Source organism: Oncorhynchus masou, chromosome 16 (genome assembly GCF_036934945.1).
Source record: "Oncorhynchus masou masou isolate Uvic2021 chromosome 16, UVic_Omas_1.1, whole genome shotgun sequence".
Lineage (NCBI taxonomy): Eukaryota > Metazoa > Chordata > Actinopteri > Salmoniformes > Salmonidae > Oncorhynchus > Oncorhynchus masou.
This window is the reverse complement of record NC_088227.1, coordinates 3127121-3144071: the sequence shown is the minus strand read 5'-3', so window position 1 is coordinate 3144071 and position 16951 is coordinate 3127121. Positions and strand designations below refer to the sequence as shown.

Sequence of the window (16951 nt, the reverse complement as noted above, 5' to 3'; positions counted from 1 at the left end):
TTCAAATAGTTTTAGAAACATCAGAGTGTTTTCTATCCAATAATAATAATATGTGTATATTAGCATCTGGGACAGAGCAGGAGGCAGTTCACTCTGGGCATGCTATTCATCCAAAAGTGAAAATGCTGCCCCCTATCCCAAAAAGGTTAACATAAATCTTCAATAATGTTTCAACCGGAATATTCCTTTGTCTGTTGAAATGCAATGGAACACAGCTACCTCTCATGGGAGAGAGAATGAGCTCATGGCCTTCTGGCAGACCTCTTACTCAATCAGCTCTCATTCTCTCCTCCTTCACAGTAGAATCCTCTAACAATGTTCTAAACATCTAGTGGAAGCCTTAGGAAGTGCAATCGGACCAAATGTACACTCGCTTGGATAGGCAAAGAGTTGAAAAAGATGAAAAAGATGAAACCAAGATTGAACTCTTTTTAGCCTGAATGTCAAGCATCACGTTTGAAGGAAACCTGGCACCATCTCTACGGAAAAGCATGATGGTGGCAGCATCATGCTGTGGGGATGTTTTTTAGCGGCAGGGACTGGGAGACTAGTCAGGATCGAGGGAAAGATGAACGGCACAAAGGACAGAGACCCTTGATGAAAACCTGCTCAGGATCTCAGACTGGGTTGAAGGTTCACCTCCAACAGGACAATGACCCTAAGCCCACAGCCAAGACAATGCAGAAGTGGCTTCAGGACAAGCCTCTGAATGTCCTTGAGTGGCCCAGCCAGAGCCCGGACTTGAACCCGATTGAACATCACTGCACAGACCTGAAAGGATCTGTGCAGTGATGCTCGCCATCCAACCTGACAGAGCTTGAGAGGATCTGCAGAGAAGAATGGTGTGGCACAAACACTGACACAGGAAACAATCACCCACAAAATACCCAAAGAATATGGCTGCCTAAATATGGTTCCCAATCAGAGACAACGATAAACACCTGCCTCTGATTAAGAACCACTCTAGGCAACCATAGACTTACCTGGACAACTAAACTGAACACAACCCCATGAATCTAATAAAACCCCTAGACAAGACAAAACACAATAAATCACCCATATCACACCCTGGCCTCACCAAAATAACAAAGAAAACAAAGATAACTAAGGCCAGGGCGTGACAACAGTTGTAGACTTTACTGTAAAATGCTTCCTTACAAGCCCGTAACCAACAATGCAGTTCAAGAAATAGAGTTAAGAAAATATTTACTAAATAAACTAAAGTAAAAAAATTCAATAAAAAGTAACACAAAATAACAAGGTTATATACAGGGGGTACCAGTACAGAGTTAATGTGCGAGATTAGAGGTTAGTCGAGGTAATTTGTACATGTAGATGGGTGTAAAGTAACTACGCATAGATAATAAACAGTGAGTAGCAGCAGTGTACTCAGTACTTTGTTGAAGCACCTTTGGCAGCAGTTACAACCTTGAGTCTACTTAGCCTCCGTATTTGTTATCTGCCCTCTTGGTCCTGGTGTCATCTCTAGCCTATCTTTTAGCTAAATCCAACTCTTTGATTTGAATCCTCTTCGCTATATTCTGGATGAAACATCCACGGTTGAATGTCACCATGTAGTTAAAAAAATGCTCCATTGTCAAATTCATGTTGATGACTGGAATCCCTTGAAGCCATTATGGTCTGGTCAGTTCTTTCAATTTTGCCCAAAGGATTGTGTTAGTGTCCGCTTCCCTTTTAAAAAAAGTCCGTCTTGGGGAAGGAGAGGGCCAGAGCATGAGGCTCCACTCCCCAGAGGTTAAAATGTGTCAGCTTGTATATTTAGCAATGAATCTGCTGATAGGAACATCACTGAAAGATGTTTAATGGCTCTATCAAACGAGGACAGCCATATACATGCCCAAAAACGTATAGTGCGATAAGTATCACATTGAGCCTTCATGAAATACCACAAAGCAGGACTACATTTATTTTCAGATCTCCCCCATCAATACACCAGAAGCCGTCATAGGGTGTATCATGGCTTTTATAACCATGTGTGTGGTTTATTACAGTTTATTACAACGATCTTTCAATTCCTGGCCTCATGAATTTATCCCCTTTATTCCAGAGATTTTCCAGGTTCTTCCGTGAGAATTATAATCACAAGGTGTGTGAGACTGACAAAAAGGAGTTTTTAAATGGCTGGTATGTTTTGGTGATCGTCAGTGACGCTATGGCCATAGTAGGATCCATATTGAAGATGGAAATACAAGCAAAGGTAATTCTCAACTCAAATGTTCAAACTCCTTGAAAGCTGACATACATTTACCAGACATCTCTTTATTTCCTAAATTTAATAGGAACATGATAATTGAACAAACACTTATGTTTTACAAAATGTATGGTTTTGGAAATGTATTTGAATTATCCTGCTTACTGCAAGATTTTACATGTTTAATAATGGCAATAAATGATTGATGTCTAAATCATAGGGTGATTATCTATCATATTCGTTTTGAACATGTGGAAGAAGTGGGAGTTTCCATTTATAGCTAATCAATTACTATTTTATAATACAGAAATGAAGAAATAAAAAAAATCTAGAAGAGAGGTTGAGAAATTAAAAAAACTCCCCTTTGCCTGGGCACAGAATCACTGGGCTTGGACTTTGTAACAAGATGGTTGAATCAAGACATTGTAAAACTCCCAAGGACTATTTACTCTAACCTGAGTGACTTTCGAGTCAGATTTTTATGTCATGTTAACCATTTACCCCCAGTTGGCATAAGGGAAATGAACTCCTCTCTCCCTTCTAGAGTCTTACCAGCTACGATGTGTGCAGCATCTTTCTGGGAACTTCTACGCTGATGGTGTGGGTGGGAGTGATCAGGTACCTGGGCTACTTCCAAAAGTACAATGTAAGTTTGATCAAAGACATATTTATTTAGTGTATTCAAAGATAATTATCCAGTAGGAATATACTAGTCCTGTTTGGCCACATGCAAACTCAGACTTACATAAATAATACATTGGAAAATACAATTTGAAAATCTATACATAATGAAAGTGGTTAAAAACAAGGATGTTGCAATAAGAATTATTCATCAACTCAAGGAACACTATCTTAAACACTGATTCAACACAGGGTTTACAGTGTGTGTGTGTGTGTGTACATGCCTGTACACATGTGTGTGTGTTCCAGGTGCTCATCCTGACTATGAAGACTGCCTTCCCCAAGGTGATCCGCTTCTGTTGCTGTGCTGGCATGATCTACTTGGGGTACACATTCTGTGGCTGGATTGTACTTGGCCCTTACCATGAAAAGGTACTGACTGGGAATGGCAGTGCCGACACTCATTTTAATTCTACAGAATAGGGACTCCCGAGTGGCGCAGCGGTCTAAGGCACTGCATCGCAGTAGAGCAGAGCTGCAGAGCTGTCACTACAGACCCTGGTTCGAGCCTGGGCAGTATCACGACCGGCCATGATCGGGAGTCCCATAGGGCAGAGTACAATCGGCTCAGCGTCGTCTGGGTTAGGTGAAGGTTTGGCTGGTTGTAAATAAGAATGTGTTCTTAACTGACTTGCCTAAATAAAAATACAAGGCTTCATATTTCAGAACCATTTCCTTAACTGTACCCAGCTTAAAGTGAAAGTCCTCTGTGCGTACCGGCCCAATTCAAGCACTGGCGATATAAATAGGCTTCACGTGGCCTGGTGTGGTTTTGCAATAGCCTGAAACTGAACTTGTTTGCACTGTTGCCTAACAATTTGATGTATTGTTATCCATTTACAACCACAAGATGGCAGTATGTATACATATTGCTGCTTGTTGTTGCTTGTCTCGTCAGTGTTGCACCATTATGAGGCACACACATATGCCTCAATCATTAATGCTAGCAACGAAGGGCACAAGTGTCTTAAGTGATCGTTGGGTTATAAGAAAAATAATTTACGGAAGTTGAGAAACATTACAGTTGTAAACAAGAGCTCACATGGTGGACTGCGGAATCCTCAAGCTAACTTTAACCTGTGTCAAACTACACAGCCCCACTTTATTTGGATTGTCTCTTACAGTTGGTCTACAAATGTTCAAACTATCAACAAACTATCAAAAGCAATTTACATGCAACACTTTGCTGGGATTAGGGTTAGGTTCAGGGGATTAGGTTTAGGTTTAGGGTTGGGGTAAATTGACACAGTAGTTAGTATAGTGAACAAAAATATAAATGCAACAGAACCATACATTTATATATATGTATGTTTTTATCTATTACATTTTTCCCCCCTTTTTCTCCCCAATTTCGTGATACCCAATTTGTAGTTACAGTCTTGTCCCATCGCTGCAACTCCCATACGGACTCGGGAGAGGCGAAGGTCGAGAGCCATGCGTGTTCCGAAACACGACCCTGCCAAACCCCGCTGCTTCTTGACACACTGCTTGCTTAACCAGAAAGCCAGCCGCACTACTGTGTTGAAGGAAACACTGTACAACTGGCGACCATGTCAGTGTGCATGTGCCCGTTCCGCCTCATGAGTTGCTAGAGTACGACGGGACAAGAACATCCTGGCTGGCCTGACCCTCCCCTAACCCGGAGGACGCTGGGCCAATTGTGTGCCGCATCATGGGTCTCCTGGTCGCGGCCGGCTGCAACACACCCGGGATCGAACCGACATGCAACAATTGCAACAATTTTACTGACCTACAGACCTTACAAGGTTATCAGTCAATTGAAATAAATATATTAGACCCAAATCTATGGATTTCACAAGAATTGGCAAGGGTGCAGCCATGAGTGGGGCTGGGAGGCCTACCCACTTGGGGGCCAGGCTCATCCACTGGGGAGTCAGGCCCAGCCATTCAGAATGAGTTTCTCAGTTCCCGAATACTCCTCAGTTTCATCAGCTGTCCGGGAGGCTAATCTCAGACAATCCCACATGTGAAGAAAGCGGATGTGGAGGTCCTGGGCTGCCGTGGTTACATGTGGTCTGCGGTTAGGAGGCTGGTTGGACCTACTGCCAAATTGTCTAAAACGATATTGGAGGTGGCTTATGGATGAGAAATTAACATAAAATTCTCTGGCAACAGCTCTGGTGGACATTCCTGCAGTCAGCATGCCAATTGCACGCTCCCTCAACTTGAGACATCTGTGGCATTGTGTTGTGTGACAAAATTGCACATTTTAGAGTGGCCTTTTATTGTCCCCCAGCACAAGGTGCACCTCTGTAATGACCACACTGTTTAATCAGCTTTTTTTATATGCCAACCTGTCAGATGGATGGATTATCTTGGCCAATGATAAATGCTCACTAATAAGGATGTAAACACATTTGTACTCAAAATTTCAGATAAATAAGCTTGGACAATTTCTGGGATCTTTTATTTCAGCTTATGAAAACATGGGATCAACTCTTTACATGTTTATATTTCTGTTTAGTATAGTTTGTGGACTATCCAAATAGGTTTACTATCTTAATTTGATCACTTTGTTGTCGCAGAGAATTTTCCTGCAAAGCAGGAAATGCAAATTGTAGTATTTAAAAAGGCTTCGAACGTTTGTAATTTCCACTTTAAAATGACAGACTTGATTTATCCTATCAAAAAATGTATCAAACCGCTACAAAAATGTTCATTTAATTATAATCCACATAATAGTCCACATTAAATGTTGCTGCAGATCTAGAAAATGGTCAAATTAAGAGAACATCTGTGTACTTGTACGCAGTCCAACTAAGGTGTGACCCTATTTTGTCTTCATTAGTTTGACATTTTCCTCTCATGCTCTAAGAGTTTTCTGAATGATGGCATGAGTGAAATTATAATATTTATTGTAACTTTTCTGTAAGGAGGAAGTTTGTTTTAAACAGAGCTTTAGCATACACGTTGTACACGCAATGCAATCAAGAGCTGCAGTATCAGATCTCCCATTATTTAAAATGGGGTGGTGCGTTTACTTATAGTGTGTTTGTGTTTGCAAGAGGAAAATGTTGCCCAATATGTGTAAAAATGGCACCAAACTGCACAGGTACATTGCAGAGAGGCTGTTCAGACCACATAGATAGATATCGTTAATAGATATTGTTTTATCTCTATGATTCAGACTATCCATGACCACCTCAGCATTCAACTCTGGTGTCTGTTGCAACAAGATGTTCACTCATACTTACAACATGGTATGTGTCCCAAATGGCATCCTATTCCCTATATAGTGCACTCCTTTTGATGGGTCCTGGTCAAAAGTAGTGCATTATGTAGGAAATGGGGTGCCTTTCGGGATGCAACCATACACTGCGGCCAGGGAAGTTACCATAACATCAACTAATTTAGACATTGTTTACCATCTGCAATAAACAAGGGTTGTGACAGAGCTGCCCTCCCACATGTCCCTTACCCTACCGAGGATCTATACCGTCTGTCTGAGTGGGCTAGTTTAGATGTTTAGATGCTATCGCTCTTTGTTTGTGGTAATGTCTCCCCCTGAATCTGACTTGGGATCTGTGCACTCTTTCCTCTCTCTCCCTCGCTCACTCTTTCTCTCTCTCTCCTCTCTCTTTTTGCAATCGCTCTCCCATGTTTCTCTCTGTCCATCTCTCTGCTCCTCTCTCTCATTGTCTATGCCTGTCTCTCTCCCCTCTCTCACTCTGTACTCGGTCCCCTTCCCTCTCTCATCTCTTGCTTTCTTTCTCCTCCCCCTTCACTCTTCTCTTTTTCTCACTCCATCTCAGTTTGAGGGCCTGAGTCGGGTGGCCGAGAGCCTGTTCTCGCTGGTCAACGGCGACGACATGTACACCACCTTTGCACAGCTGAAGGACAAAAACAGCCTGGTGTGGCTGTTCAGCCGCGTCTACCTCTACTCCTTCATCTCCCTCTTCATCTATATGGTGCTCTCGCTCTTCATCGCCCTCATCACAGACGCCTACGACACCATCAAGGTACTCACTCATACCTTTGCTGGTTTGTGTTCAGTTGGCACAAAACGTAAGAAAATTATCTGAAATGGAGTGAAATGGGGAGGTACTATATGAACTTGCCCAATTAGGAACGCTCACTTTGTTATCCGTTGCAAAACATTCTGAAACATTTTTCTAAGGTGTGGCCTGATGATCATGACCCACTGACCCAGGTATCAGGTCTAAATACCAGACCATACTACCCCAAATCCGTAACTATTGTCCAAAAACAGCTTATTGAGATTTGGGGTGGGTTACATATGTAAACGGTCCGTATCAGATATGTTTTAATGTCTTGTGAAAAGATATTGAATGCTTCTACACCTGCATTGCTTGCTGTTTGGGGTTTTAGGCTGGGTTTCTGTACAGCACTTTGAGATATCAGCTGATGTACGAAGGGCTATATAAATAAATACATTTGATTTGAATTTAGCCATCAGTGCCCCTTCAAAACAAAATAGTACATGAACAAACATTATACATTATGTGTGTTGAGAGAAACAACAATATACGTTGAAAGATTAATCAACTGAGGACCCTTTCATGTGTTAATGAGCAATGGAATCGGAATTGGAATTAGAGATTTTGTCCAGTATGGCATTATTTATTATTCATCCTTTAATGTTTTTTCTATGGGCCCAATTCAGACGTAGTAAATGTACGCCTTTCCTACGCACGTCTTTACTATGCACTTTGCAGTAGTTGATATTCAGACTTACCTTATGCATATGCATAACGGGCTTCACAGGCGTGCTTCCCTTATTAAACAGCTGAAAACCCTCCCACTTGCTGGCCAACAGATTTTCTTGTGAGGTTTTCATTCAATAGGCATTTCCGTACATTCATCTAAACCACCCCTTTAAATTTTGCAATTTTGTCCATACTCACTAGAATATGCGAAGAGAATGATTCAGAATATTAGGGAACAATGAAAGATAGCCATGTAAATAGACACATATTTGTCTCCTTTCCAGCAATAATTTGTAGATTTAAAAAAAATAATACTCTAATCTTGTATATTATTTAGGGTTAGGAAAGTATTTCTGAAAAAAATAAAAGGGTTTGGAGAACATTTATGTTCAAAATATATTGATGAATCAAAAATGGTGGTTTGATTCATCCTGAAAGTTACCATATCATTGACATATTGGAAGGTGAGAAGTGTACAATATGGGTTGAACAGTAGTCCTATAAATCTACCCTAATAATCCTCACTAATCATGGAAGTGTGAAAACGGCCCAGTCGTCGTGAACCGTGCGCCAGCATCCAGATTTAAACTGCTACGTACACTGTGTATGAAAAATTAGGAACACCTTCTTAATAGCGACACCAATTTTTCTAAATGCAGTGAAAAGTCTGGGCATATAACTGAAAGATTCTAGCTATCATAAATCGACTCGGTAGGTTTGACTGTCATTTGCACATAGGGTACAGACGCCTATAGTTTGGGTCTCCAAATTTCAGGGCCAGCATTTCATAAACTTGGTGATATGTTGACAGGCTTCAGTTCGCTGCCATATGACTGGTTTTACATTTGTCTTTGGCGATCTTAATGTAAAATAGATCTAAACAATTGTCATTTATATTTACAATCCCCTCATCCAAATGACTTACTCATTTACGTAGCTCTTATTGAGTTGTAAATTGCAGTGTTGTAAATCGCAGGGGGAAAATAAAGTAGATGTAGTTCCATTGGAACCACAGGTTGCTCGATCTTATCGTTTCATTGTGCATGAAGGTGGTCGAATTATGAGGGAATGAAGTCAAGGTCCGAATACAACGTATCTGTTGACACACCTACGCAACACCTTCATTTCTTTGATCTTCACCCCAAACGAATAGAGGGTGAATAGCATGCTTGCTTTAAGTTCAAGGTCAGAATACACGTAAACTGAAAAGTTTAGTAAGAGTAATTAGTGCCTTCAGAAAGTATTCACACCTTGATTTTTTCCACATTTTGTGTTACAAAGTGGGATTCAAGTGGATTTAAGTGTCATTCTTCTCAACGATCTACAAACAACATTCTAATGTCAAAGTGGAAGAAAAAATGTGAATTTTTTTTAAAAAATCCTTCAAGCTCTCCCAAGTTGGTTTTAATTATTGCTAGACAGCCATTTTCATGGCTTAATATAGATTTTCAAGACAATTTCAGTCAAAACTAGGCCACTCAGGAAATTTCAATGTTGTCTTGGTAAGCAACTCCAGTGTATATTTGGCCTTGTGTTTTAGGTTATTGTCCTGCTGAAAGGTGAATTAATCTCACACTGTCTTGTGGAAAGCAGACTGAACCAGGTTTCACTCTAGGATTTTGCTTGTGCTTAGCTCCATTCTATTTCTTTTTATCCTGAAAAACGACAGTCATTAACGATGACAAAAATACCTATAACATGATGCAGCCACCACTATGCTTGCAAATATGGAGAGTAGTACTCAGTATTGTGTTGTTTTGGATTTGCCCCAAACATAAGAATTTGTATGCTGGTTATAAAGTTAATTTCTTTGGCAAATTTTAGGCAGTTTTACTTTAGTGCCTTGTTGCAAACAGGATGCATGTTTTGGAATAATTTTGGAATAATTTTCACTGTCAATTTGGTTAGTATTGTGGGTTAGCTACAATGTTATCGATCCATCCTCAGTTTTCTGTTATCACAGCCATTAAAGTCTGTAACTGTTTTAAAATCGCCATTGGCCTCATGGCGAAATCCCTGAGCGGTTTCCTCCTTCTGCGGAAACTGAGTTAGGATGGATGCCTCTCTTTGTAGTGGCTGGGTGTGTTGATGCACCATCCTAAGTATAATAGATAACTTCACCATGCTCAAAGGGATATTTAAAGTCAGCTTTTTTTACCCGTCTACCAATAGGTGCCCTTATTTGTGAAGCATTGGAAAACCTCTGGTCTTTGTGGTTGAATCTGTTTGAAAATTCACTGCTCGACCGAGAGACCATACAGATAATTAATAGTGTGGGGTACAGAAATAAGGTAGTCATAAAAAAAGAATGTTAAACACTATTATTGCACACAGAGTGAGTCCATGCAACTAATTATGTGCCTTGTTTACCTTGCCATTACATAGGGGTTGAATACTTACTGACTCAAGACATTTCAGCTTTTCAGTTTGAATTAACTTGTAAACATTAAAAAAATATATAATTCTACTTTGACATTATGGGGCATTATGTGTAAGCCAGTAATACAAAAAAAATCAGAATTGAATCCATTTTAAATTCAGGCTGTAACACAACAAAATGTGGAAAAAGTCGGGGGTGTGAATACCTTCTGAAGGCTCTTTCCATTTATGTTTAATTTGGGTTGGAATTCCCAGTTGTCTCATAGTACTTTTATTCTACCGACAGAACTACCAGAAGAATGGTTTCCCCATGACAGACCTGCAGAGGTTCCTGAGAGAGCAGAAGGATTTCCCCCCTAGTGAGGAGGGCAGCGAGATGGACACAGAGACTGGAATGGGACACCCAGCACTGTGCTGTTGCAGCCGGTACAGTAACTTTAAAATTCCTATTTTATGATGATGGTAGTATAGTGTGTTAAGGTATATGGCACATTATTATGACATGTCATATAGTATGGCTATGTAATATTTGTATTTAGTCGATGTTCGCGCCCCCTCAGAAATCTAATTAGAATAATAAAAACATCCCCATCAAAATGTGTCAGTTTTATCTACAGATATAAGTTTCCACATCAGAGAGACATTCATCTGTGCTGAAAGGTGGCAGAGCTCGAGCAGTGAGTGTCAGACCATGAGACATCCCGAAAACTTCTGTTGTCCGAATGGTTTAGCTTACAAAATATTATGACCCCTCTATGGAAAGATGAGATTCTCACAAATATGAAAAAAATAAAGAATATGGCAATTTTATAAATGGTAAAATTGCGTGACACGATTGCATTTTAGAACCCCACTACTCCCATTTTAGGCAAATTCGTTCTGCATAGCCCAGGTTTGCTCATTTTCAACCAATCCATTGATCCTAATGATGAAATCTCCACCCACTCGGGGCAGGTTTTGCTGATATTTCCCTGCTACACGTGGAAATCACCACAACGTTCCCACCTCCAAATAAGTATTAGCAGCCTGCGTCAGTCTTTGAGGTGGAACCTAAATGCTCTAGGATGGGAATTACTCAACATAGGTGCGGCAACTTCCTCTGAGTTGGACCTTTAACCATTTAGCCAGTTAGTCAAAAAAATAAAAATAATAATAACCTGGTTGGGATTGGGAAGACTAAATTCTACACATTTTTCAGTGTTAGTGTTCCATCCAAATGCAACAACTTCAATCACCATTGTCTCTCCACATAACTGCTCTTACGTGAAAATCATGTGTAATTTCCCTTCAAAACAGTTTCTATCAATCTCTGTCATCTAGGGCAGAGCACAGCCGAGTGGAGTTTCCTCCTCACTGAAGTTTAGCCTAGCCCTTTGTGGCCTGAGAAATGAAATTAGTGGTGGGAGAAATGTGGACACACCCAGCGATGTGCTGATTACAGAGGAACCAAGGGTTATATGCTGGGAAGAGACTTCACCCTTTGGCTGCTCTGTGCACTGAGATAAACAACAGCATTGAGTTTGAGTCCCAAATGGCACCCTTTTCCATATATAGTGCACTACTTTTGACCAGGGCCCATAGGGCTCTGGTCAAAACTAGTGTACTATGTAGGGAATAGGTCAAATTAACCAGTGCCATACTGGCTATGTGTTAGCCTGGTCCCAGATCTGTGTGTGCGGTCTTGCCAAACACTGGCGTGACAATGACCTTAGGAATTTTCTAAACACAGATCAGGGACCAGGCTAGATATGTGTGCCACTATATGATTAACTGATGACGTCTGGAAAGCAACAGCTCGTGCTGGTCAACAAATCATGACCATTTCAATGTCTCTATGTCTTCTGTTTATTTGCAGTATAGCATGTGTTTGAATCTGTGGACAGTATGTGCGTTTGAAGGAGTGGCCTTCTCGAAATAAATTAATTTAAAAGTGTATTTATTCTAAATATTTACAGAGCAAGTTGTGTTCGTATTTCCTTATTTTATTTAATAATTTACCAAACATTCCAGCTTCTAGATACTGTATTTCCCATCATTTTAAACCAATTGCAGTCATGTGTTCATTATTAAGTGTTACTTGATTCCTATTGGTCCAGTTGATGGAAGTGGTTAATTGACACAGGTGTTTCAGCTCAGTAATTGGGTCACTTGCCATGTTAAAAATAGGTGTGTCTTGAACATTGGATTCCATAAAAATGTGATGCCTAGTGTTGGGATGAGTAACTACTAGAAGTGTTGTTGAATCCAATGGCTTGCTTTAACATTAGCTAGCCTGCTGATGAAAAAGGCAGTTTAATTAAAAACTAGCATGATTTCAATCTTCTCTATGTATTATTTTCATAATGGGATAATTAGGTGTACAGTGCCCTCTCCCATCCCTGGATTGAGCTATGTTTTCTGAGCCATATCACTCAGATCGCTCGCAGGCTAAATGGCATCCTGATCATGGCAGCCTGCCGTTAAGACTTTACAGGGAAGATGAAATTACAGTGACCGTAAGGTCTAAATCTTTAGGCTACTGCCATGTTAAATAGATGTGCTAGAATGTTTGAGTGTTGAATGTCTTAAATAGAGTGAGACGCATCTGTTTTTAGCTGTCAGTTTTGTTTTAACTTACTGCAGTTCAATAAATGTGATACACTTAAAGGACAGATTAAAAAAAGGTAACGGCCAGCCCTTGCACATTAGCTATGTTTCCTTTAAGTTGTCCAGTGATTTTATTTATTTTTTTGTTGACATTTAGAAGTTCATATAGATGCGACAATTGCCTGCTAGGGTGTGTTTTCATTTAACTCGTATTTGTAAAAGCAGCTGGGTGTAATGATATGTTTTTTTCATAATGCCATGGTGGAACTTGCACTCATGTAGTTGTGAAACTGCCAGCCAACCAAAACTAAGGCTCAGGACTTCTTGAAGGTCAGGACAATCCTTGTTCTGCAAAGAAACATTATCTTCAAAAGTATTCGGCAAAAATAAAAGTTTCCAATTGTCACAAAGGAAGTTAGACACTTGTCGAACGGCTACAATTACACGCCTCTTTTGTTTTTACATCGCTTTTGTTGAATAAACCTGTGTCAATGGAAACCTTAATGTGACACTCCAGCAGCAACTCTGTGACTCTTGGAATGGAACAGCTAGTTTTGGTCAACAAATGGCCATTTCAAGTTCTCTGTTTTGATTAATTTGCAGTATAGCATGTTTGACTCTTTGGGAGGCTTGTATCTGCCACTCTCAGCACTTGATTCACTGTTGATGCTTGGAAACCAACAGTTAGTGCTGGTTAACAGGTGGCCAGTTAAAGGTCTGTGTTGCATATAGATGGGTTAGCTGAGAACATCATGAATGATGTGCGTTATGATTCTAGATGGTCAGATAGCTAGCAACAATGACAAGAAGCTTCCATGTGGGGAATCATAGGTGGCTCATTTTTAGCTCATGTCTTGTTATTGATACTATGTGGGGCCTCGTTAGTATTGTGGCAAGGAAACGAACTGCCTTAATGTTAGAAACTAACAATGCTGTCATCCAGCGTCACATTTATTTTCCAAGCTATAGCGCACAATATTTTACATGCAGCAGGTTAAGGATGAAAGAGTTTGGTCTGATTCGTGTTGTCATTTTTGCCATGGAAAAAAATATCCCGATGCAGCGATCATCCCGGCCTTAAATACCGTGTCTTGTTTTGACAAGTGCTTATTATGTATGTTTTCAATGAAGGTTTTGAGGAAATATAGTTGCCATGCCAACAATCCTTTGAAATTGGGAAGGATTACAAGCTCTTTGATGAGGAGAGAGTTATGTTGGTTCTCTTATGCATTGACAGTTTATTCTCCCACCTGAATGACTGTGGATTTAGGTTTTTGTTATTTCTCAATTGCTCTGAGATTTACCAAGTGTTTGTTTTTTTACAGATGCTTTTTAAATCTTGTTTGCTCCCTTTTTAAACACTTGTTTATTCATGTGAGCACTTTATTGTGCTGAAGTCTTTTTAAACAACACTATAACCGCGTGGCCTTTCAGCCTATAAATACCTGCTACACAATGTTGTCGAGCATTCACTTTAGCATATGCATATCAACCCGCAAACATAAGCAACAACGCTTGATAAATGGTGCATAAAGGATTAATTAAGAAATATTGTGGAACTGTATCATGAAGTCACATGCACCATTATCCAGTTATATTGCACATTCATCCACTGATGACAGAATAGCATATTTTAATTGTATGATACTAGTTTATGCTTTGATTTCGATATACCTTATCAAACAACTCCGAGTAGGAGTGCTGATTTAGGATCAATTTTGCCTTTTAGATCGTTGATCAGCACTCTGAAAAGCTTGATACATACAGCCACTTGTGTAAATCCACTGAGCTGTGTGTCACATGAACAACAAGCATTATCAGTGAAATATGGACTGTGGGAGCTTACGCTGTATCCTCATGTCATGCCAACTGTTATTAGTGGACTTATAAGTGTCACAACTTCGGCTGAGGTCGGCTCCTCTCCTTGTTCTGGCGGCGTTCGGAGGTCGAAGTCACTGGCTTTCTAGTCATCACTGATCCATGTTTCCTTTTTCCTTTTGTTTTGTCTTAATTACGCACACCTGATTGCTATTCCCTTATTATGTTCCTTATTTAACCTCTCTGTTTTGTCCATGATTATTTTGTGTTACCGTGTGTGTTGGAGGGTTTTCTCATTATGTGATGTTTCCTTGTTGGAGATATTCCGTTTTTTTGTATCAATATTTTGAGTAAAGACTTTTGTGTTTTTCCTCAAACCTGTGTCCTGCGCCTCGCTCAGACAACGAACCCAGAATATTGTTACAGAATCACAGACCATATTCATGGAGTCAGCAGGCGCAGCCAGTCCTCCTCTCCCGGTAGAGGAGGACCATGCTACAAAGTCTAGGGACAGCCATGGATCGCGTGCTGCAGACTATGGACAGATGGGAGAGAGGAGGATTTCCAATGAATCAAGCCACACCATCTCCATCACACCAGCACCTCAGCCTGCACTGATGCCCACCCATCCGTCATCAGGGTCCAGTGGGATTCGGCTCTCGCTCCCCCCGTGTGCGTATGACGGAACAGCTCCCGGGTGCCAGGGGATCTTACTCCAGCTTGAGCTCTACCTGGCAGCTGTTCAGCCGGCCCCTTCAGGATGCGAGAGAGTGAGCGCCCTCATCTCCTGCCTAACGGGTAAAGCCCTGGAGTGGGCCAACGCCATCTGGGGAAGGGAGGGCCCGACCCTGGACAATTATGAGGACTTCAGTTTTTGACCATCCACCAGAGGGGAGAACGGCGGGAGAACATCTGTTCCATTTAAGGCAGGGGATGAGGAGCGCGCAGGAGTTTGCGCTGGACTTTAGAACTCTGGCGGCGGGCGCTGGATGGAATGAGCGGGCCCAGAACGATCACTACAGGTGTAGTTTGCGAGAGGATGTTCGTAGGGAGCTAGCCTGCAGGGACACCACTCTCAACCTGGACCAGCTGGTGGACTTATCTATCCGGCTGGATAACCTGTTGGCCTCCCACGGACGTCCAGATCGGGGTCCGTTTGTTCCATCTCCCAGCTCCATTGACCCAACACCTATGGAGTTGGGAGGGGCTGCGATGAGGGGGGCTTTAGGGGGGACCATTCCATGTACGAGTTGTGGCCGCAGAAGGCACACTGCTGGTCGGTGCTGGGGAGGTCCTCCGGGAGGTCGAGGTAGCAGGCGGACACTGGTGGTTCATCCCAGGTGAGTAGGCACACAACTCACCCAGAGCCCCCTGTTGCTCACATGTGGTTACCTATTGAATTTCCTGGATTTTCCACTCTTTCCCAGCATCAGGTGCTAGTAGATTCAGGCACAGCTGGGAACTTTATTGACAGGTCCTTGGCACTTAGATTAGGGATTCCTACTTTCCTGTTGATGTTCCCTTCCCTGTACATGCCCTAGATAGTCGTCCTTTGGGGTCGGGTCTAATTAGGGAGGTCACAGCTACCATTGCTATGACAATCCAGGGGGGTCATAAGGAGAGAATTAATCTCTTTCTTATCGACTCTCCTGCGTTTCCCGTTGTATTGGGTCTTCCCTGGTTGGCCTCCCATGATCCTACTATTTCGTGGCAACAGAGGGCTCTCAAGGGATGGTCCAGTCAGTGTTCAGGGAGGTGTGTAGGTGTTTCCTTAGGTGCCACTATGGTGGAAAGTCCAAACCAGGTTTCCCCAATGCACATTTCTCCCGAATATGCCGATTTGGCACTCGCCTTTGTAAAAAAGAATGGTGACTCAATTACCACCCCATCGACCGGGGGGTTGTGCGATAAATCTCCTGGTCGGCGCTGCACTCCCCTGGAGTCACGTATGTCACAGGAGGAGACGGCGGTTATGGAGACCGAATCTCTGGGACAGGGATACATTCGGCATTCCATTTCGCCTGTCTCCTCGAGTTTCTTTTTTGTGAAGAAGGAGGGAGGTTTTTGCCCGTGTATAGACTATCGAGGTTTGAACCAGATTACGGTAAAATATAGTTACCTGCTGCCTCTCATCGCCAGTATGACAGAGTCAGTACACGGAGCGCGCTTCTTCACAAAATTGGACCTCAGGAGCGCTTACAAACCTGGTGCGTATCCGGGGAGGGGATGAGTGAAAGATGGCATTTAGCACCACTTCTGGACACTATGAGTACCTCGTCATGCCATACGGCTTAATGAATGCTCCATCAGTCTTCCAATCCTTTGTTGATGAGATTTTCAGGGACCTGCACAGGCAGGGGGTAGTGGTGTATATAGATTACATTCTAATATACTCCGCTACCTGCGCCGACCATTTGTCCCTTGTGAGCAGGATGCTTGGTCGACTGTTGGAGCATGACCTATAGGTCAAGGCGGAGAAATGTCTGTTCTTCCAACAGTCTGTCTCCTTCTTAGGTTACCGCTTTTCCACGTCAGGGGTGGAGATGGAGAATGACCGTGCGTAATTGGCCGACTCCAACCACGGTAA

The 16951-nt window shown here is 41.9% G+C and overlaps 1 protein-coding gene across 3 annotated transcripts in view; it reads left to right on the top strand.

Moving 5' to 3' along the window:
- The window catches only part of mcoln2 (mucolipin TRP cation channel 2), a 73184-nt gene that overhangs the window by 30427 nt on the left and 25806 nt on the right, over positions 1-16951 (top strand). For all 3 annotated transcript variants that reach the window (XM_064990563.1, XM_064990564.1, XM_064990562.1), the window contains 5 exons: positions 2069-2218; positions 2757-2858; positions 3143-3265; positions 6667-6873; positions 10247-10386. In XM_064990563.1, the coding sequence (XP_064846635.1) occupies positions 2069-2218; positions 2757-2858; positions 3143-3265; positions 6667-6873; positions 10247-10386 (722 nt within the window). The remainder of the gene's footprint in view (positions 1-2068; positions 2219-2756; positions 2859-3142; positions 3266-6666; positions 6874-10246; positions 10387-16951) is intronic.